Source organism: Zeus faber (genome assembly GCF_960531495.2).
Source record: "Zeus faber genome assembly, chromosome: 6".
In the NCBI taxonomy this organism is placed as follows: Eukaryota; Metazoa; Chordata; class Actinopteri; order Zeiformes; family Zeidae; genus Zeus; species Zeus faber.
In genome coordinates this window covers 19,643,928-19,667,647 of record NC_137201.1, presented here as the reverse complement: position 1 = coordinate 19,667,647, position 23,720 = coordinate 19,643,928, and the positions used below count along the sequence as shown (strand labels likewise).

General features: G+C 46.7%; 2 protein-coding genes across 3 annotated transcripts; one reads left to right on the top strand and one right to left on the bottom strand.

The window, feature by feature from the left end:
- Positions 1 to 562: 562 nt before the first annotated feature.
- LOC307231247 (CD81 antigen-like) lies at positions 563 to 10,684 on the bottom strand. Its single transcript, XM_080001871.1, has 8 exons — positions 10,509 to 10,684; positions 9,140 to 9,254; positions 3,271 to 3,368; positions 2,722 to 2,796; positions 2,174 to 2,287; positions 1,832 to 1,930; positions 1,335 to 1,418; positions 563 to 1,154 (listed from the first exon to the last, which is right to left on the bottom strand). Exons 1-8 carry the CDS (start codon positions 10,572 to 10,574, stop codon positions 1,092 to 1,094), a joined length of 714 nt encoding a protein of 237 aa, XP_079857997.1. The 5' UTR covers positions 10,575 to 10,684; the 3' UTR covers positions 563 to 1,091.
- A 1,978-nt stretch (positions 10,685 to 12,662) lies between these two features.
- Positions 12,663 to 20,190, top strand: kcnc1b (potassium voltage-gated channel, Shaw-related subfamily, member 1b; the record flags this gene model as incomplete). 2 transcript variants are annotated; one of them, XM_080003097.1, is made up of 4 exons in its annotated part: positions 12,663 to 13,229; positions 16,698 to 17,613; positions 18,511 to 18,684; positions 19,870 to 20,190. In XM_080003097.1, 4 exons carry the CDS (start codon positions 12,663 to 12,665, stop codon positions 20,007 to 20,009), a joined length of 1,797 nt encoding a protein of 598 aa, XP_079859223.1. In that variant the 3' UTR covers positions 20,010 to 20,190. The 2 variants fall into 2 exon arrangements, with proteins under 2 accessions (XP_079859223.1, XP_079859224.1); XM_080003098.1 differs by lacking the exon at positions 19,870 to 20,190 and having other exon boundaries at positions 18,511 to 18,837.
- Between the last annotated feature and the right edge of the window lie 3,530 nt (positions 20,191 to 23,720).

The following is a 23,720-nucleotide window of genomic DNA, read 5'->3' as shown; positions in this document are numbered from 1 at the left end:
AGCCACACCTGTCCTGGGTCTAGGTATTCGGGGCCCAGGATCAGAGTGGCTGCGTACCCGTTGCTTGGTTGGTCTAACGAGCAACGGGTAAAACCCCCATCCCCGCACACACTCAGGAGAGGAGCCCTCGTCATGACATGTGTCCATCTGCTCCCGGGCTTGTTCCACCTAGCCCACTCTACATTAAACTGTCTGTCTGAAAACCCCATTGTCTGTCTCTGTGCTGGAGGGCCCTGAAAACGCCACTTGGTTGGCATGTGGTAGGTGAAACTGCCACAGGGGGCACTTGTACCACTAGGGGTACTTTAGGGGGTACTCTTGAAAAAAAAAAACGTTTAAAGATATTGGTTGTATATAATGTTTAAATAACACATACAACGTTAATACACTACATCATTTATGTTTTTTTTTCCTCCCAATGCCAGTGAAGGGGGTACTCAGCTGAAAAAAGATCTTAGAGGGGATACACTACCAAGAAAGGTTTGGGAATCACTGGCATATAGTGTTTATGCCAGCGGCCGGCACTGGCTCAGAGCCACGAGTGAAAACAAGAGGCGCATGAGAAAATCCATAATTTATTAGCAATATTTAAACTGGTTATTGCGTAATAAGGTGTCACATCAGGAAACGATATTTCAGGATTTCAGGAGAAGAGAGAAGAGCTTTACAAAACACACTGTGGCTGGCACCCCGACGATTCTCCGCTGCTTAAATTATTACAGGACTGGACCACAACACAAAATGCAAACACAGTCGATCAGCTCGGGAGTGTTTTTTCTCTAAGTATGAGGAATATTTATTTACATTTTATACAACCATAAAAAGCGATCAGTTTATTAGCTGTGTAGAAATCTATCACATACTGTATAATAACATATCATAGGCACAAGGGACACCCGCATGTGAGATATCCTGTCTTTCAAAATTTTAATAGCTGTGTGGCATCTGAAAAATAGCATGATAACAGATTTTTTTTATTACTGTAGCATTATTATCAAATAACCTCATAAAAAATATATTTTTTATATGAAGAAAAGTCAGACAGTTCTTGACATTTGGGGTCCCTTCCTTGGCGGTTCGGGGCCAGGTCTCTAGTAGGGTGGGCTGTTGCGGATTCCACAGCAGAGGACCATGGTGAAGATCATCTCGAAGATCTGATGGAGAACACAGCAGATGGAGTTTCACAACCAGAGCCACCGGTTGGATTATTGCAGCACCCAGTACTTTATGCCATTTACATCCGTGAAACAAAGGTATCTCTCTCTCTCTGTCTCTCTCTCTCGCTCTCTCTCTGTCTCTCTCTCTCGCTCTCTCCCTCCCTCTCTCTCTCTCACCATGATGACGGCCACCGCCAGTGCTGCCAGGCCGATCAGGTAAAGCTTCTCGGAGAAAAGGTCGATCAGCTTCACGTGGCAGCTCTGCGAGGGAGGAGACATTTATTCCCAATTTTTATGATAAGATATGAGCTTTATTCCTGTTTTCAAGCCCACTTTGTAGAAAAAGGTTTTGTCGGGGGACACAAGGGGACACTTCATTCATTACATTCATCATCATTTACATTTCACTGCATATATTTATGGAAGTATGTATATGTATGTGACAAATAAAAATCTTGAATCTTGAATCTTCCTCCCCGGGGTCGACAGAACAGAGCGAGTCAATAAAGAGATGAAAAAATGAAGTGAAATGAAAAATGAAGGTACAATAAATAATAAAATAGGAAAAAATAAAATGTAAATTAAAAAAAAACCCATCCATCTAAAAAGTGCGCTATAAATATATAAAATAAATAAAATAAATATGTGATCCCTTTTGAAATCTGCTGCTGTACCTGGGACAACAGGAAGTGCTCGGGCGTCTTCATGGGACACAAGGTGACAGCGACTTGCTTAAAGAGAGGACTGTCGTCCCCTTTACCACAGCAGTCCAACTGAGGAGAACACGAGTCCGTATTACAATGGAGTTGCTTTTTATATATTTTTTATTTTCACTCATTCACTCAATTTTAAAATAGCGCATTCATCCACTGTATGTAATGATCTCATTCGACGTAGGGAGCCATACAGACTTAATCATCATGTTGTTTGGTTATCTGCCCATTCTGGAACATCATCCACATTGTAATAGCTCATTAATCCTGATGAATGGGAATATTACGAGCAGGTTGATTTACCGTCCTGTGAAACACTTCCAGGACCTTGATGGCGTCGTTCTTGCTCGGCGAGCCCGACACGTCCACCGCCTTGATGTAGGCCGAGTCGTAGAAGTTGATCAGCTCCTTGGAGATCTGGGAGCAGGAGAAGGACTCCTGTTACTGAGGTATAAATGCCCTAAGAAAACAGTACTCCCTTCAGGGTGAAAACTCATTTCACCTTTCAATGTACTCAATTATCAAAAGAAGAAGTACTTTTTCAACATCAGGACGTCGTATTTTGGTGTGAAGAAACATTACATTCTTAATGTCACTTAAAAGTTTCACATCTTTACAAAGAGATTGGATTTGTTTTAATTAAAAACCCATTTAGTGAAAATAAATAGTACTTTGTGATGTTACAGATTGATTAAGTGGAATAAAAAGTAAGATGTTTGATTTTTCACGTAATGTACTAAAAATATAAAGTCATCTTTAAATGTACTACTCAAGAAAAACACCTCACAATAGTACTTAAGTAAAGAACTTGAGTGAAAGCACTTAGTTACTCCAGAACGGCTTGGACTCACAGTGTCACGGTTCATGAATCCCCAAATCCCTGCGGCCACTTCACAGGCGAAGAGGACGATCAAGAAGAAGAAGAACTGAGGAGGAGGAGGATGTGGTCATAAATCTAAACTGGTTTCTAAAACGCGTTTCATCTGTTGAAAACCTCTTATAACACATTTTAACCGTTCTGTATTTCATGTATGTATTTTATTCCTGCTCTCTGTGAAGCCCTTGAGGTAAAACCAGATTTGTTTTTTTCAAGTGCGCTAAAAATGAAATTGATTTGATATTTTACAGTTCATATGTATATATATATATATATATATGTGTGTGTGTGTGTGTTTATATATACACACACACACACACACACACACACACACACACACACACACACACACACACACACACACACATATACAGTATATTCACACTGTGTATATACAGTATATAGACAGTATATATATATATATATATATATATATATATATATATATATATATATATATATATACACATGCACACACATAAAGACAAAAACAAATACAATTTCACACATTACACTCCCTCACCGTCCCCAGAAGACACTGAGATTCCTGGATGGCGCCGTAGCAACCGAGAAAGCCAACGAACATCATCACAGCCCCAACGGCGATGAGGATGTAGACGCCTGAGGAGACAGACAGACAGACAGACAGACAGACAGACAGACAGACAGACAGACAAACAGGAGAACCAAAATAAAAGTCAATATGTTTCCTTAAAGGTGGTCAGCGTGGCTGCAGTGCGTGTGAGACGTCACTAGGGGGCAGTGACCGCTGCAGGTTCTGCTCCAGTTTGGTTATTCATTTTTAAAAGCGTTAATGTGAAAGGGTTCAATGAGGAAACAAATCATCTTAAACCTGAATTTTACCATTTGTGGGGACGCACATGCATTATTAGTGATGAGAATATGAAGAAAGTCTATATAAAATATAATTTTTGATGAATTAATAAGCTGGAAAATGGGTCAAAAACTGAGCCGAGCTTCATGAGCTAAAGTTGAACTTTTAAAAAAGTACGAATAGTGAACCAGATATTAAGGGTTATCACGTGTTACTGTAGGGAAATTTCCAGGGGTATTGAAAAATAATTAAATATAGAAATTAACTTAACAAAATGCATATGTGATTTTAATGTGGCTAAATTACCCAAAAATGTATTAACATTAATTGAGCTCATGGGGGGGACATGTGTCAGTTTGAAGTGAATCAAAATCTTAAAAATATAGGAAAATATAGTAAAAAAAAGATTTACAAATCTCTGAAAATCCTCTACTTTGGGTCATATCCAAATCACGTTTGAATCTATTTCTGATCGAACCAAATTTTCATTTTCAATTTCACTCTCAATTTTTTTTTCTGGCAATTTGTGCCTCTATTTAATAAAAACAATCTATGATCTGTGTTATATTTTCTTCTTCTTTCCATCCACGTTGCCACCCCCAGGATGTTCCTCTTTCTAGCCCTGCGGTGACATTCCTGCCTTTCAGGAAGCCAGGGCCTCCCAGATCCCCCATCCCCCAAAAAACCCTGTGGCCTGACCCACGACCCCAGTGCCATCCTTCCCCAGGAAACAGGGGAAACCACACGCGTGCGCACGCGCACACGCACACACACACACACACACACAAACACACACACACACACACACACACACACACACACACACACACACACACACACACAGACCTAACCTCAAAATCAGCTCACTTATTTCAATAATAATTAAAGTTTACACCATGTGCATTAAAATAACACCCGACGCCTCAACTGTGAGACGATCTCCAGTTTTTGTGCGCTCGACATGTCTAACATGTCAACAGCCCACCAGCATCAGAAAGTGCATTGTACTCCATGTTGTATGTCACTAATGTTTCCTTCATGTCTGAGGGACATTAATCGAAGAGAAACCTCATGGTGGTGCCACTGATAGCTAGGTTTAAAAATGACCAGCAAATTGACTTCAGGCCCCATGGACAGACTGTGAGCTCCTCTTAGAGCATCACAGGTCTGAGGAACGGAGACAAGGCTCAAACAAGCACTAGCGCCGGGTTAGAACTGCACACCGGGCAGATGCATCGATGGTCTCTAAAGGGATGGACATTATAGATCAGGGATTAGGATCATTGCCTTCAATATATGTTTGAATGATTAAAGCACAATAGAAATGAATCAAATAAATGGCTTTAAGGTGAAAAGGGGACAAAGTGCACACACACACACACACACACACACACACACACACATACACGGGTACAGGCAGCGGTGTAGTATGTGATGAGTCCTGACAGAGCTTCTCTCGGAGGAGGAGCAGACCCACTAAGAGGTTCTGACTCCGCTGCGTCTCTGGGTCTCCAGCGCCTCGTCCTTCTCACACACTGCGGCCGCAAAACCCATCTTCCGCCCCCTCACCCTGTTCTCTATCTATCCTGCTCTCGCTCTCTCTCTCTCTCTCTTTTCTCCTTTTTTTTCTCCAGCACAGGCATGCGTTGGTTTCCTTCCTTCTCTCTCTCTCTGACTTGATGTTTCAGCTGCGGAGGGAAATGGCTCGTGTCCAGACCAGGATGCAGTGCAGCGTGACCCCTCGGTTCCTCCCAGTAACCTGCCAGTAACCTCCTGGTACCTCCCAGTACATCTACCTCTCAGTACATCCCAGTACCTCCCAGTATATGTACCTCTCAGTAGCTTCCAGTACATGTACATCTCAGTACCTCCCAGTACCTCCTGGTTCCCTTCCAGTATTTGTACCTCTCAATAGCTCCCAGTACATGTACATCTCAGTACCTCCCAGTACCTCCTGGTACCTCCCACTATTTGTACCTCCCAGTACCTCCCAGTACATGTAACTCTCAGTACCTCCCAGTACCTCCCAGGACCTCCTGGTACCTCCCAGTATATGTACCTCTCAGTACCTCTCAGTACCTCCCAGTACCTCCCAGTACCTCCTAGTACACCCCAGTACATGTACCTCTCAGTACCTCCCAATACCTCCTGGTTCCTCCCAGTATATTTACCTCCCAGTACCTCTGGATGCCTCCAAGTACCTCCAAGTACGAGTATGCAGTATTATCAATATACATGGGCGATTCCATGGCAGTATCGAATTTCAATTCCCAGCCCCATTTATGACACGGCAGTCATGGTAAAAGAAGCTGAGACCTGAACGTGCTCCATACTTAGGGCTGTTTCAGTTTTACACACCATTTCAGCAAATAAAGAACAAATGTGTATTCACATTTAAAATACTAAATATTTTGTTATCTTACAGTACGTACACACACACAATTTATGATGAGATGTACTATACTATGGGGAGGAAAGTAACTGTGTCGTTGTCATTTTTTGGCATTGGCATGTGAGGGTCTCTATACACTTTTACTCCACTGCATTTAAAAGCAAACACCTTACGTTTCACTCCACTGAATTCCGCAACAGCTGCGAGTACAATTTGTTTTTTTGCTCAAACTTTCTACCCAAACCAGACCATCGGCGCCGCTAATCTGAACCAGCGGTTACTGCAGAACTAAGTACGGAATGTGTCTTCACGTTGAGATACAGTACGAGCTGACAATGTTGAGAACAAGTAGTTTGACAAATGTTACACGGAGAGGTTCGATGTCAAAAACCTCAATGGGGTTGCAGCTCTGTATATAGAACTTGGTGTTCTGCAGGTCACAGTATCTGGACCGGCGGTAATATTTCCAGCTGCTGGCAGGAGGTTGGAGCGGCGTGTGTATTTCCAGCTCCGCATAAACACCACTTTGCTGTGCCAGCGTGCTAAAACCATCCACTGCAAACTCTAATTTGAGGGGTAATGAGCATATGTACAAGGTTATTTGAATTATGCAAGGGCGTGTGTGTCTGAGGGAGAGGGGGGCCGCGCTCCCTTCATCTCCCATGGGTGGGCCTCGCGCCGCCCCGGCCTTAAAATCACATGCGAGCCTCCTCGCTATAAAAAGCCTGGGACTCTGCGCTCCATATACTTATGGGAGGGGAGTTGCCCAGATGTAAATGAATGGCCGCAGCAGAGTTCCACGCCACAATAAAGCGGCTTTGAAAACGTCCTCATCATGTCGTGTATGGCTGGTTCTGGGGCCAAACTGCGGCTTGAGGAGCAGAGCGACGGAGCGAGACGGCTCTGGGACCGGCGACGAGGACGAGACGGAGCAGGGAGCAGTCAGACAGGCAGTCAGACAAGCAGTCAGACAAGCAGTCAGACAGGCAGTCAGACAAGCAGTCAGGCCAGAAGTCAGATGAGCAGTCAGACAAGCAGTCAGACAAAGTCAAAATGTCACTAAGATGTAATTCCGTTCCATTCTTATACTGTATTCCACCTCTACCCTACTTCTAGTCTACTTTACTCGACTTCTACTCTACTTTACTTCTACTCTACTCCACCTCTACTGTACCTCTAGTCTACTCTACTCGACTTCTACTCTACTTCTACTGTTTTCCACCTCTACTCTACCTCTACTCTACTTATATTGTACTTCACCTCTACTCTACCTCTACTCTACTTATATTCTACTTCACCTCTACTCTACCGCTACTCTACTTATACTCTACTCCACCGTTACTCAACTCATACTCTACCCCACCTCTAGTCTAATCTACACTACCACTTCTCTACTTATATTCTACTTCACCTGTACACTACCTCTACTCTACTTATACTCTACTCCACCTCTACTCAACTCATACTCTACCCCACCTCTAGTCTACTCTTCACTACATCTACTCTACTTATTCTCCACTCCACCACTACTCTACCTCTACTCCACAACAACCAGTTTAATCTGGTCCTGGACCTCCTCTGGTCCAGAGTAGAAGTGGAGAGGAGGTAGAGTAGAGATAGAGTAGAGCAGTAGAGGAAGGTAGAGTAGAAAATTCAAGATTCAAGATTCAAGATTCAAGAGATTTATATGTATGTGACGAATAAACCTCTTGAATCTTGAATCGTGAATCTTGAATCTTGAATTTACTACTCTACCTTCCTCTTCTCCTCTACTCTATCTCTACTCTACCTCCTCTCCACTTCTACTCTACCTCTACTCTGCTTCTACTCTACTCTCTCTTTACCTCTACTCTACTGTATCTCTGTCTACTCTACCTCCAGTCTACCTCCCTCTACCTCTACGTTATCTCCTTCTATTCTACCTCTCATCTACCTCTACTCTACCTGTACTCCACCTTTACTCTACCTTGTTCTACTCTACCTCTCTCTACTCTACCTCTACTCTGTAGGCACCGATAAGGGGATCCGCAATGTTCATAAATATCTTAATGAAAATATGATTTGTATAATAACTCAATATAAAGATGTAATACGAGACATAATTCTCTCCATGACTCGATGTTTGTTTTCATAGACGTCAATATTTGACATTGATTAATGGGACTATGTGGAGCAAACACGCTGTTCCAAATGATCACAACCGAACCTCCGACGCATCCTGTCATTGAGACACACATTCTGGTTTTATTTGCGTGGTTGGCTCACAGACACACTGTTTATTTTCCGTCCCCGGCGCGCACACGCCCGCACATCTGCCTGCAACATGTGCAGCGGCTCCTGGGAGGGCAAAGACTGACAACATATTTTTCCTCCGCGGCATCTGTTAAGTCTGTGAGTCGTGGCCGGGACGGAGCTCCGCAGAGCGCGCCGCTCCGGGACCGAAGCTAACGCGGGCGTCAGTGTCAGTGGCAGCGCTCCGGCAACAACTCGCCTTTTGTGTGCGCGGCCTCTCATTGAGCCTCTTAAGGTGTAGTGCGGACTGACGCAGGTCCTGTTTCCTGCTTTTCTCAGAGGTCACGCGGCTCCGGCTGCTATTTCTGGAACTCACCCACATCATCATTTGACATAAAAAGCTCAGCGTGACGCTAATTATGGCCGCCCCGTTAACCAGGGCCTTCCTGTAGTACGAGGAACCGGGCGCGAGCCGGAGGAGGGGAAGGTCACGCTGGAGCAGACGAAGGGAGGGCACTGCTGTCGGATATATCTTATTAATGTTTGCCGTATGGTTAGAAATGTATAACGAGTATGATCTTTATCCGCTATTGTGACGAGAGTATGGGATGCGACATAAAATACACGTCATCAAAAAACGCAACGTGTAACCTCTAAAGTTTGAAAAAGCGACCAACAACAAACACTCGGAACAGATGCCTTGTTGTTTTAGACTTCGTAGAAACTAATATTAAACCACGCGGCCTTACTTACCTTCAGATTGTTGCCGACAACCATCTTAAAATGGAAGCTTAATTTGAATTTCCTGAAGAAATTAACGTCTTTCTGTGTTTCTGTGACGTGTTTTGGAAAGCATAAGATCAAGGTCTTCATTCACTCCCCCCGGACAGGAAGGGGTCAGAAGAACTAGTGTTAGGTGGACAGTGTACTCACTGATGTAGAAGGTGCTTGGAGCCTGGTTTCCTTCAAACTGCAGGATGAGCAGGTTGCTGGTCTGGCTGTCGTGGCGGAGCCACAGGGCCACTCCGAGGATCACCCCCCCAGCGAGCTGTCCCAAAAACACAGGGCAAACATCAGCCGCAACCAAAAGGGTCCAGTTGGAGGTTCATGTGTGGATGACTCTTTCCTCCATGCCAGTGTTTACACTGAGCATTCAGCACATTTAAGGTCAGGCCTGCGTTCTATTGTTCCCCAAGAAACAGGAAAGTGAAATCCCAAACACGAGAAATGGCCAAGGGAGGAAAAGGCTCGCAGAGTTATTTCAATGACAGCTTAAAAACATACGCACAACAGAGGAAGCACTCTGTCAAGTGGAGTGTCTTCAGGATATGGTGACTATGTGCTTATCTTCAATGAGGACAATAGCTCTTTTTTCAGACACCCCAACTATAGCGAAGGGACATTCACAAACTTGCGATGGCGTCTGACGGTGCAGGATCGTGACAGAATGCGAGGAAAGAGGTTAGGAAGTGGGATAAAGGTCTGACTGGGCCGGACCTGCTGGGACGGAGCAGCAAGGACAGGAGGGGTGAGGAGGAACCCGCTGATATGCTGGGATAAGACCTTTATAACAAACTAAACTAAATATGCTCAGCTATAGTTACACTAAATATGTCATTTCTTTTGCAACCATTTGAGTGTATTGATATAAGTCTCCTGGTGATTTATCAAATATTAAATAAAAGTGCTGGAACAAGGTGGACTAAAGACATATCAGTCGGAAAACAACAGTTTTTTCAACTACTTCATTTAAGCAACAAATTCGGCATGAACACCATACAAAACAACATACTTCTTATTTGTATCAGTGCAATTAGTTGAAGCCTACACTTTAGGATGAATGGTTGCATGTTTCTAACCAAATAATCCCACTCCGTAACTGAATCAGAGCCTCAGGGAGAGGCAGGATCCTAAGTGTGAGGGGGAATCAGGTTATTTGTGCCTGGAGGGTCTGGAGGGTCTGCCGCCCCACATGCAGCCCCACATGCAGGCACCTGGCAGGGCTCAGTCGAGCAGAAACAAACCCTTCATCATTTGTAAGAGCATTCTAGCTCCAGCTTTGTGCTCCTTCTCCATTGATGCCCCCTTCCACACACTGCAGCAGAAACAATAGCAGGACTACACACTCACTTCACAGCCCTCGATTTTCATTAGACCACTTATGAATTGACTACAGAATAAAACCTAGGCCGTGCAAAAAAACAAATACATATATATTAGTAAATATGTTTAAAATCTTCTTTTAAATAGCTCGAAATAAAAATAGCTTTTCAAAGGTGAGACTAAAACATGATCAACTTACCCAGAAAATAAAGTTAAAGAAGAATAACATGTATTTGATGCACTTGGTGCAGCCTGCCACCACCATGATGCCTTATTGATCCTTCTTCTGACGGAATAAAAAAAAAAAAGATTTAACTTTATCTGTTCCACTCAACTCGGATGGTCACAAAGTCCCTAATGGGCTGCAGGGCCCAATTTATTCAGCCAGAGGATTGAGCCTTCACGGTGTAAACTCCTCCTTATTATGGGAGTGAAAACTGAGACTGAAAGAAGTGAGGAACTGCCCACAGCTGGTGATGTGGACACACGGACAGGGGATGGAAGACAGACACTTTTTCCCCAAACATTCCCCAAACAATCATTAGTTTTGTTGACTATATATCAAATATATCATATATACATATAATGTTATATACACTGTAATTGTATATGAATGTGTATATATATATATATATATATATATATTCATTATATATCCCACTCCGACGATCACCCCCCCAGCGAGCTGTCCCAAAAACACAGGGCAAACATCAGCCGCGGCCAAAAGAGTGTATATATATATATATATATATAATTTTGCGGACCACTGCAATGCCGTCGACCCCCAGGGGGCCGTGGACCACAGTTTGGGAACCCCCAGCAGAACAAAACGCAGAAAGTCATTACAGTACAAGGCCTTATATCATCACAGTGAGCAACAGCGCCCCCTGCTGGCCAACCTCCCCCGTCTGCAGGGCTGCTATGCGACCAGCAAACGAGCCGACAATGGGCAAGACATTCTCACATGGTTAGTTAAAAAAAAAAGGAAAATAAAAAAGAATGACGCTTCGATTGACAGTTATATATTTATTGATATTTAATCAAATGCAACGTTAGAAACCGCATCAAATGTAATATCCTGCGCGGTTTCACTCGTGGGTGCAGCTTTCACACCGTTTCCTCCCATGAGGTGTTGATCAGGAGTCAGTGTGTGTGTGTGTGTGTGTGTGTGTGTGTGTGTGTGTGTGTGTGTGTGTGTGTGTGTGTGTGTGCGTGTGTGTGTGTGTGTGCTGCAGACCTGCAGTCATCTGGTGTGTGCAGCATCAATAGAGACCCTACCAATTTTAATGTACATGATGCAGAACTTAAAAAAAAAAAAAGAGCCTTAAAATAATAAATAAACATTCTTGCATACAATACAATACATGCATCAACTCCTACCTGCAATACTTATACATAATTAACATTATGACATGCAATACATGATTGTATTGTAATACACGCAACCGTTCCCAATGGTTATCGCGGAACTGGGTTTGCTGTGAATAAGCGGCCATGAGGGAAATAGGACCATTTGGTTTGGACTGAAGTCTTTTTTATTGCCTCCTCCCTTGCACCTCCCATTGCACTATCACCACCATGCAGCAGCAGCAGCAGCAGCAGCAGCAGCAGCAGCAGCAAAGGACGGGTCTTCGACCATAGCACGGGGTCTGCGCCCACAGGAGCTCGCCGGGGAACCGGCTACACATAGACGTGAAAGACAGCAGCGGTCCTGCCGGCCGACGGAACATCTGACCGGGCGACCGAAGTTTGAATCGGATCTCCTGGTGTTTTTTGGGTTCCTTGTTGCCGGTGGAGGAGGAGGAGGAGAAGGAGGAGGAGGAGGAGGAAGGAGACCCGGGGAGCTGTCCCTTCAGCACCACTCACCTTGCTGTGAAAGTCACGGAGCCCAGAAAGCACCTGGATTTATACCGAAAACCGTTTGGATTTCAAACAATTGGGCTTTTTTTTTTTGTTTTTACCCAAACACCCACCCTCCCACGCATCTCCGATCTCCGGTGTTTTCAACGACGATGTGACGTCCACCCTTGATGCGATGCCATTGGCTGCGACCACTGTGGCTCCGCGTTCTCCCCCCGGTGCTTGTGGAGGCTGCGAGCGGCTCTGAGCTCCCGGAGACACCGCGTCCGCCTCACCCCAGAGGAGGAAGGTCTGAGGATCCACCAGCAGCCCCGCTCCCCACCCCCGCCCCCAGTGTTCCAGAGCATCTCCCGCGCCCCCGCTCCCACCCCCGCACCCGCACCCGCACCCGCACCCGCCCTCCCTCTCCTCCTCGCCGTGCGTCCCGCCGAGGTGCGCCCGGACTCCCCGTCGCGATGGAGGGAACCTGCTGGAGAAATGCCTGAGCGCCGCCATGGGCCTGAGCGACGACAAGGACCGCATTGTGATCAACGTGGGAGGGATCAAGCACCAGACGTACCGCAGCACCCTGCGCACCCTGCCCGGCACCCGGCTCTCCTGGCTGGCGGAGCCCGACGCGCCAAACCACTTTGACTATGACGCCAAGATCCAGGAGTTCTTCTTCGACCGCCACCCGGGCGTGTTCGCGCACATCCTCAACTACTACCGCACCGGGAAGCTGCACTGCCCGGCCGATGTGTGCGGACCCCTGTACGAGGAGGAGCTGGCCTTCTGGGGCATCGACGAGACCGACGTGGAGCCCTGCTGCTGGATGACCTACCGGCAGCACCGGGAGGCCGAGGAGGCCTTGGACAGCTTCGGCGGGGGGGCCCTGCTGGACCTGGGCAACGACGACCAGGAGCCAGATGCAGATCACCCCGACGGTGACGACGTGGATGAGATGACCCGGAGGCTGGCCCAGGGAGACTCGCCCCACGTCCGGCATGGCAGCCTGTGGAGCCGGTGGCAGAAGCGGGTGTGGGCTCTGTTTGAGGACCCCTACTCCTCCAAATATGCAAGGGTGAGTAGAGCCTCAGGTCCTGGTCTGCCATCCTGTTCCACAGAGCCCATTGCACTGAAATCACCTGTCACATGACTCCATTCTATTATAAAATATCATCTAGAACAGTGATTCTCAACCTTTTATCATATCAAAGAGCCTCAATTTGATCCACATCAGGCCGGGATTTTGTCTCTGGGGACCCAATCTGAGGAGATTTTTATTGTTAGATATGATTTGTTCCGAATGCCATACCTGTCTTTACTCGAGAAAACAATGAAACTGGGATCAGAACAGCCAAATTAAATAACGGTCAAGTTTATCTATTAATCATTTTTCCAGGGACCTCCTGGAACCTCCTGAAGGACCCCCTGGGAGGGGGTGGGGGTCGCCGGATCCCACGTTGAGAACCACTTCTCTAGAGGCCTTCTAAGGCACGATAAAATCTTGCTGACCTGCAACGTTGACGGTGACAACGTGAACCGCATTTTAACGTATTTAACAGTTTTCCTCTGAGGGAACACAAAGCGATGGTCGTAGAGAGGGACACGGCACCTTTAGTTCGGTGCTCTTTTCTTCTTCTTTATGACCTTGGAATTGCTCTCCTCGAGGCATCCACAGCCGTAGTGGAACTGTACGGGGGCGAGGAAAAAAAAATAAATCCCCCAATGACTTCATCTGTCAGAAGCCATTTAGATGCAAATCGTTGCGCCACCCCCGCCCCTCGCACCCCAAGACGGCCAGCGCAGCCCTGAAGGAAGCCACGAGACAGGTCCATTGCAGGTCTGTCTCCAGATACCCCCAGGAGTCGGACGCCAGGATCCCCTGTATACACTGGCAATTTGGTTAAATAGGTCAGCCACAAATTAGTAAACCAGATCTTTGGCACCATCAGGATCTGGTGGCAGGCCTCCAAACAAAAAATGGGTTGCTGCTAAAGGTGGCATTTTCAGACTGGTACTGGGCACTCCTCCATCTGGACCCGCATCCCGCATTGGTCACAATGAAATGACTTCACACCTCGGGATATTTCTCTTTCTGAGGCCAGCGGCCCCGACGAATGCCACTGTGCGTCCTGCTGCTCCGGCAGATGTGACATGATGATGGGCGCGTAATAATCCAACCCTCCATCCTTACAAACTATTTTGTACATTTAATAAGCTTTAACTCATTGATAGCCGTACAACTTAAGCTACTTATGCCTCTTTGACATGGCTGGAAAACGCAGGGGGCAAATCCATATCATCCCATCCCATAGCATCCCGCCGGGACTGAACCACAGCAGACTGACGGAGCTCGACCACGACTGGTGGGAGGATTAATTAGACACAAGCGTGGAGTTAATTACGGGACTGTATTCACAGCCGTATCGCTGAAAGTCACTCCAGCAGGAACCTCAGAAATGAGGACGAGACGAGACAAAACGCGACCGTCGCCTCCCAGGGCGCGGGGTTTGAGAGTCGGTATTCCCACGATGATGCGCTGGGTCAAGATGGCCATGAGCTCGGCGGCACCGCAACCCGGTGGCCGGACGGCGCGAAGAAACCCCTCCACGTGGAGGCAGCGAGGACGAAGGTTTTATCTTTTATCACGTTACGCAGCGCGGGTATCCATACTGCGCTTGATGAATCTGTTCCTGGCACCAGGAAATGTTATTAATAACCTGCTAATGCAGTGGGTGTAGTGTGAGTTGAATGGCGTGCTTGGACTTTGTATTTCTATATAAGAGTCGTTTAACTCGAACAAAGGTTTTCGTCCTGGACGCCTGTTTAAACTGGAGGAACAATGCAGCAGAGCAATCGTGTATATTATGATTTCATTATGAAGCGTTTTGAATGTCATGTGTCCGCCATCACAGGTGGTGGCACTGAGCAGGTGTGTGTGTGTGTGTGTGTGTGTGTGTGTGTGTTGGAGGACGGTGGGGATTAAGTGTACTTGCTAGGTAAGAGCAAGTGGCAATTTAAATTTCATGAACACAATGTTCATGATGTCATGTGAATGACAGTTCCCGACGCCCGTGATGAATCAGTTTAGTGTCAACAGAGGGAAAACGGTTCATTTGCATGATGTGCATGTTTGAACTACACACTAACGGAGCGTTAGTAGCGTTGTATTTAGCTGCTGTATACCATTCTTAGCCTTTCTCCCAATTCAAACCAGATAAGATAACACTTTATTACTTCCCGGGGGCAAATTTAGGCGTTGACGGAACAGAATATAATAGGACAGAATATATTGCTTTTATTGCCTTTATTTTACTGGGGTCTACAAAATAGTCATCACTTCCCGATCGCTTCTTTGTCACAAAGCAAATGTCTTGAGCCTATTTTCGCCGTGTTGAGAACGCGAAACAAGAACCCGTCATTGCTCCGGTTACTGAATGAAGGCTTTCTGATCATCTCCATGTGGCCGGAGAAAGAAGCGTGCGGCGACAACCCCACCCCCACCTCCCGCTCTCACGCTCACGGCGAAACATCTCTTGAGCGCGTTGGAACACGCGCTGGGTTCAAGCCCCGACATGCCCAGGTCCAACTGCGTCCTGGTCCGATCATTAGCTCCGACGCCGATTCTCCATCGCCGAGGAAGCCCTGCATGTCCGCACTCGCACTCAGCAGATCACCCCGGAGCGCGGAGGAGATGCCGTGAGGCTGGCGTGCGATGAAAAGTGACACAAACAGAGATTTAATACCCGTGGGACCAAAATGAAACATGTCCCTCTATTGTAGATATGTATGAGAAAAGGGTGTGATTGGCCGACAGGCTGTGCAAGTCAGCATTGTGAAAACAACAATAACACGACGATGAGGGTTGATATCAATGAGGGAACACGACGCATCTCCTACAGTACGTCGTGCACGGTGTGCACGTCGGATATTCCGAGTCCAGATGCGATGGAACATGATACTCGTATCAATATGCAAAGAGGGTTATGCTACACTTTGTCGAAATACAGTTTCCTCCAACACAAAGCCTCTGCTAATACTTATTCCCAGGAGTCGGTAGATAAGACCTCGTGTGGGGACAGCCCGCTGCGCTTATGGTTTGGAGGAAGCGGCGACTTGTAGGTCCGCGCCGCTCCGGGCTCAGCGCACCCTTGGAGCACGCCGTGACCTTGACTTGCCACCAGGGAATAGAGGCTCATGCAATAACGTTGCAGCTCACATCAATTCTCCATTTTACAATGTGCACTATTGAATCAAGGCGCCAAGGCGGAAAGAAGGGTAAGATAATAAGTCCATGTGTGAGAGAGAGACAAAGTGAGAGAGAGAGAGAGAGATAGAGAGAGAGAGAGAGAGAGATCCCATTGCCACTGTCATAGAGGACGCCACATCCTTAGATATTGGATTGAATTGCATTGCGTCTTGTTAAGAACGGTGACCGGGCCATTGAGCTCGATTACATTCCAGGTCTTTACTGTGCTCACTGTCCGTTTTGTATCTCTCCCTTCCTCCCTCCACCCACCCATCCAATCTCCTCCTCCCCCGGCAGTGGGTGGCTCTCGCCTCCCTCTTCTTCATTCTGGTGTCCATCACCACGTTCTGCCTGGAGACCCACGAGGCCTTCAACCCCATCATCAACCGCACCGAGCTGGAGGTGGTGGACAACAGGACGGAGGAGCGCTTCTACCCGGAGGTGGAGACCGTGGCCTACCTCACCTACATCGAGGGCGTGTGCGTGATCTGGTTCACCTTTGAGTTCCTCATGCGAATAACTTTCTGTCCAAACAAGCTCGACTTCATTCGGAACGCCCTGAACATCATCGACTTTGTGGCCATCCTGCCGTTCTACCTGGAGGTGGGTCTGAGCGGCCTCTCCTCCAAGGCGGCCAAGGACGTGCTGGGCTTCCTGCGGGTCGTCCGCTTCGTGCGGATCCTGCGCATCTTCAAGCTGACCCGTCACTTCGTGGGGCTGCGGGTGCTGGGCCACACGCTGAGGGCCAGCACCAACGAGTTCCTCCTCCTCATCATCTTCCTCGCCCTCGGTGTCCTCATCTTCGCCACAATGATCTACTACGCCGAACGCATCGGAGCCAACCCCAACGACCCGCGGGCCAGCGACCACACGCACTTCAAGAACATCCCGATCGGATTCTGGTGGGCCGTGGTGACCATGACGACGCTGGGCTACGGAGACATGTATCCCCAGACGACCTCCGGCATGCTGGTGGGAGCGCTGTGTGCCCTGGCCGGCGTGCTGACCATCGCCATGCCCGTCCCCGTGATCGTCAACAACTTTGGAATGTATTACTCCTTGGCCATGGCAAAGCAGAAACTACCAAAGAAAAAGAACAGGCACATTCCTCGGGCGCCGCAACCAGGGTCACCCAACTACTGCAAGTCCAGCATAAGTTCGCAGCACCAGAGCCCCATCCCCCACGACGACTTTTCCGAGATCAAGTTTCAAGGTAAGAACGATAAAGACGGCTTTTCCGACGCATGAAGCATGTGTCATCGGCCAGCTGCTTCGTTTCGGTTCTCCCCGCTGGATTCGTGGCGCTCTGACACCGGATGCCTCACTCCCCGTTTCCCTCTCCAGGGAGACGGGGAACGAGGCATCCCCGCTCTCTTTAGAGGGGAAAAGGGGCTTGCGGGTGATTCAAGTGCGAGATTAAACAAATGAGTTTCCCACTGAATGAGCGAAGGGAGAGCAGCGCGATGACTGGCATCGCACGGTGGCGTCTGAATGGGAGAACAGAGCGTTTGGCCGGGAGGAATCCTGCTATTGATTTTGCACTCCTTAATGCAGTGACTCACTCATCCTGCCTCCCAAGACCGACTGAGAGAATCGCCGCAATTGTCATACAGTGCTCGGATCATTAATGCTTTTCCACAAGCACAATAAACTGGAATAGTTTTGTACGGTGGTGTTGTTGCTGAGATAGTTCAACCCACTGTGGTTTCACAGTATCTATCGCATAAAACGACCTTTATATGGAGCCTTACAAACACTCATTGTTCAATCTCTACTAACGTCACATTACATTGTGTCGTTTTCACAGTCGCTTTTGTCCAAAGCCACGAACAATAAGTACATTTGTTCACGGTGCCAAACCAACTGTATATCACAGTCGCTGCCCAAACCTTCTCTGGGAACAAGCGGCGCTGGTGGAGCTACATCAATCTCAAACTATTTTTTATGAACCGCTTTCTGACTTCTAAGTATTTCTATGTAGGCAGCGCACCATCACTCCTGAATCGTGGGACAATAACAACCTCAGCTGCCCTCTGAGCATCCTAACACGCAGGCCACCAGCCCGTTGTCTTAGACTCTTAGTGTTCCCCCTCCCACCCACTGTGTTCAGATTCCAAACTGAACGGCGAGGCGGCCAACGCGGCTCTTGCCAACGAAGACTGCCCCCACATCGACCAGGCCATCTCGCCCGAGGAGATCTTCAGCCCCGGCGAGAGGGAGCGGCCGTGCTTCCTGGTCACCACGGCGGAACGGCCCAACCACACAGGGGGAAAAGTGAGGAGGGGTACGTACAGCAACAGCCAATCACAGGCCCCCATCAGACACTGACACCACAGACGGGATGTCCCTCTTCCCCTCTTTCCCGAGCATTACACCTTAATTATTTACAACCGCGCACACACTCGCACACGCTCGCATGCACGCGCACACGCCCACGTCCACGAGCAAGCGCGCACACACACACACACACACGCGCGCGCGCACGCACGCACACACGCACACACGCACACACACACACACACACAACCAAAAAACCTCTGACTCTTCATCCTCCTTCACACCCCCTCTCTGACCATTCCCTTAGGTCCTGTATATATCCCAACATCTGTCACTTAAGTCCAAGCACAATCACTACAATGGTCAATGAGAATTGTCCACATCTACATAATATATTTTTTTATTCCATGCATATTGCATACCCCTATTTATTTACACGTAAAAAAAAAAAATATTTTCAGAGTTTTTATATGACATAGAACGTGCTGTCTTAAATGCCTAAGTAAGTATGTACGTGCTATGCGTGTTTCGTGTATGTACATGTCTTTAAAATGAAATTACCATGCGGATTCCTGACTACGAGTTCACTGGATTTGAGCATAATGATGATGCATGACGTGTCTCGATGGGTGTTATCAGCGTGGTGACGGAGCACAACACCGATGGAGAAAAAGGCTGACGTTTCAGCGCATCGGAGACAAAACGCCATGGTCACTCCTATCCAAATTTGAGCCTAAATTTGTGTCGATTCTCGTGTACTGTATGTAAATATGAGGGGGAAAAAACAAACAAAAAAAAACAAAACACAAAAAATGGCAAAACCGCCCTCTATTCTGGTTGGTGCTTGAGGAGCCAACGGCACATTTGCGAAGCACAAGTTGGGCCCCTGCAACACTTAGAGAAGGCCCCTTAGACACCTGACCACACCTGTAGCGGATCAACCCAAAAGCCCGAGGTGCCTCCCGATCCCTCCGAGTGTTCTCCTCCCGACCACCCCGGTACCACCCCCGGTGCATGCCGTCGCACTCCTGACGCGCTCGACGCATGGGAGAACAACGACCCGCGCTGACCTGCCCTGTTTCGAGACAAAACCAAGAAAGCAACAGGTGTAGCATAAGCGAGAGAGAAACACGTTCTGTCGTGGACCCGGCGCTGCACTGTACTCAGAACGTTCTCTGTTTTCCAACCAAAGGTTATGAAAAGCCTTGGAGCCTTAACAGCATGTCTGGCATGAGCGGGGATGCCTCCGGAGTGTCCTCCGTGTCCGCCCTGTCCTGCAGCCCACCCTGTCTAATGCAGCACTCCCATTCTCCCATCCCATCCATTATGTAGCATGGCTGACTAGCAGACACTAAGCCACTGGACAGTCAGCCCTCTCCTGTCAAACCGACCTCCCTTCCTGCTCTTATACCTTTGATTTCCTTTATTTTTTCCCCGTTACACTACCAAAACTGTGCTGGTAGTTTAAGCTCCCCCAAGCCTCTCCTTGGGGAGGGTTCCATGGTGTCCTGGACTAGAACACGTGCCTCTCTGCATGGGTCACCTCGGTGGCAGACTAAGCACTGGTCGGTTCTTCTTGCAGGCCGACACTCTCCCTTTCCTTTCCTTTCCTTTTTTATTTTATTTTTATTTTTTTTAACATTTATATCATTGCCTGTTGCTCTGTTGCTTTTGATCTCTCACTATCTCTGCCCACGACTTTAATCTCATCTGCTTGTCGAAAAAAGAAACTTGTGAAAGAAAGAAATTTCATAAGATGTGACCCCTGCTTGTTACCTGCTGGACATTAACTTATCTGAATGTGTCGGTGCCAGATGTTAAGGAGAGTCCTCTAAAGTGCTTTGTGGGTTGCAAAGTAGAGACGTGATCCGCCCCCCCCCCCCCCCCCCCCCCCCCCCCGAGTGCAACGCAGACGGGACGAGCTGTCACCCGAGTGGCAATTCAAATTTTATGAACACGACGTTCATGATGTCCGATGCAATATGGAAACCATGGCGATTCCTGACACTAGTGATGATGAAGACGTTTAATGTCAACGGAGCGAAAACTGTTCATTTGCATGAAGTGCATGAGAAGTTATGTTTTACTAGAAGCTCACTGTATTGCAGTATCTGTAACAAAAACCTTCTTTTTTCTTAAAAAAAAAAAAAAAAAAAAAAAAAAAAAAAAAAGCTTCTTCATTTTATGCATTTTGAAACAGCTTTACAAAAGAGACTCAGTCCTAGCAGAAGAATTTCATGTAGCTACCATTCTTTGCCTTTCCCCAAATTCATACATTTATTTTACTGCCTTTATTTGACAGGGGCCTAGACCTAACAGTTATTAATATTAACTATTTTGCATAAAGCTGACTGGCGCTGTTATGAGCATATTTTTGTACTTACCCATATAAAACCAGCGTTAAAGAATTTGGGTTTTCCGATCGTCTTTCCCGAGAAGGCAAAGTGGCTGAGTCAGAAATCAGCCGTTCTCCCATTGTAGCTTCAAAACTCACAACCCGATGCTCATAACAGTGGAACGGAGGCTTTACCGCCACACGGCCACACCCTCAGAGAGCCCCAAAACATGGTTTGATAAATGATAATTACATGTTAACATTAAAAAAAAAACAAAAAAAAAACACACAACTGGTGCATTAGTACATTAAGTCAGAAAGAACCATGACAATCAACAAAAACACAGATAGGAGGGATGAACTCTGATAGCCCACAGAGACAAAAATATACACCTATATTTCCTGGTAATATGACTCCTGAAGGATGTATTGAAGCTGCGTGTATTGATTATCAATATCAGTAATATCAATACTGCCCCACGACATATGCACAACATTCTCTGGGCACTTTACACGTTTTAAGTTGACCAATCAGAAAAGGTTTTGATGTCTATAAAACACAGGTAAAGCAAATTACTCGATATTTTATTCTGTATGAGCATTGTTTTACATTTAACATTTCTTGAGTAATGTCTCTTGCTGTGCTAATTAATGGACATTATTAAAAAAAAAAAAATCCTTGTGAAGATTTTATGTAAAGAGATGCAGGTGAACTATACGCTCATGCTCAATGCAATTTAAGTGAAGTACCGTACATTTCAGTTTGAGCTGTGGGTCTTCTTGGGGAAAGGTAAATGCATGTATTTTACATTTATGCAACAGAAAAAAAAAGGATTGAAATAAAACATGTAAATAAATAAATCAAAAAAAAAAAAATCTCCTTGCATGAAATAAATTTGTATACAATGGGTGTTTAGACTGCGTTTTTTTATTCAACAGCACATGCATACACATCTCTCCCTTGGGAACGAGCTTGAGGGCGGCGTGGTCGACCGTCTGGCCTCTTTACCGCCACGTGTCCAGAGGCCAAAGAGAGCGTTAAAAACACAAGACCGCCGCGAGAGCATGACGCGGAACGCACACAAAACGCATGACGAGTGACCGCAGCGGGCGGAGGAGGGCGAGCCAGAGCATGAGCGGCATGTTGCGTTCAACCTCCTCGGAGTCCCGAACGCGCGCACGCGGGTGGGCGGGCGGGCGGCCTCTCCACCCCGCCCCGTCGCCGTGGCCACGCATGGGTGACCCACATGGTTAAACCGGACGTTTACCATGAGAACGTTGACAAGCACACACATCCCACCGCTCCCCGCACCCCAGGGGCCTCCCGCCATCCTCCATCGCTTTCCGTCCTTTCGTCATGCTCGGTGTAATAATTTCTTTGTGTGTGTTATTGTTTTTTATATGTTTATAGAGACCCAGCGACAGCCACGGAGCAGACAACCGACAGAGTCAGTTTGTGTTATGAACCATGGTGTTCCGACCACTATGTGTATGACCCATAGCGACCCACCCCCAACCTGATAGTCCTGTAACCTTGTCCTGTGTATTACTTAGTATTTTTAAATGGTGTGACAGTGGCAACCTGTACATCACAAACTCAGCATAGATGTAGCACAGAGGAAAGTTTTGTTGTCAGGCCTTATTGTAGCTCAGTATCTGTGACTGGTTACTGTGTTGTAATTTGTGTGCCTCTTTTTGGTGTGTGTGCCAGTGCTGTAAATTCGCTATTGTGTGCTGAAGCTGTGTAAACCAATGTTTCTTTTTTTTTTTTTTGAGTGATCATCAAATATCTGTGTGCATCCCTCCAGCAAAAAACAAACAAAAAAAAAAAAGAAAGGAAGGAAAGAAAGTTGCTCCGTGTTCGTCAGCCCCACCCAAACAGACAAACGGTCACTTCTCACACCAGCCAGACGGAAGTTCAAAACCACCTTTTAACTTTGCACTGTCACGGTCACGGCTCAATAGCCTTTTGCACTGTTTTGCACGGGTGAACTTTCACGTTCCTTTGATATGTTTCCGGGCATTGAAAAAGGAATCGCATCCACGACAATGAAAACCTGACAGTTCACACTTTAAACACGACACGTCTCTCACCTTAACGCAGTTTTACTGGAGGCATCGAGGCCCCCCGTGTCAGCATCAGTCAACGAAACTCTAAACCCCCCCATAAAAACGAAGGAAAATTATTTAAGGATTTTGGAACATGAGATAATAAACCGTGATTAAATGTCGTGATTAAATATCGATATATTTAACTGTATCATAGAGAACAGAGACAGCTTGTGTGTAAATGACATCAACTCATGACTCAGATGTTGTAATTATTATACAGTACTTTTTCAACTGACAATGGTGTGAGATTGACTCATCCTTCCTTTGCTGCATGTCTTTCAAATAGGCAATACAAGCCGACGCCAAACATTACACTGGACAAGTGCCTCTGTTTTAAACTATCACATCATTCAGAAAAAGAGGAAAAAAAAAATAATAATCAGTTCAGCGTGGATCACTACTGTAATTGTTATTTTTTATCAGTCGTACATAGCCTGAAACTACTACCGCGCTGCGACATCAGCACTGTTCGTGTGGAAGGTTTACTCCGGTGGTAAGGGACCAACATTTTTATTAAAAACGACGACAAACACACTGCCAACAACAGAATAACATCTGTGCACAAACAGCAGGTCTGGGATCTGCCGGTGGGACAC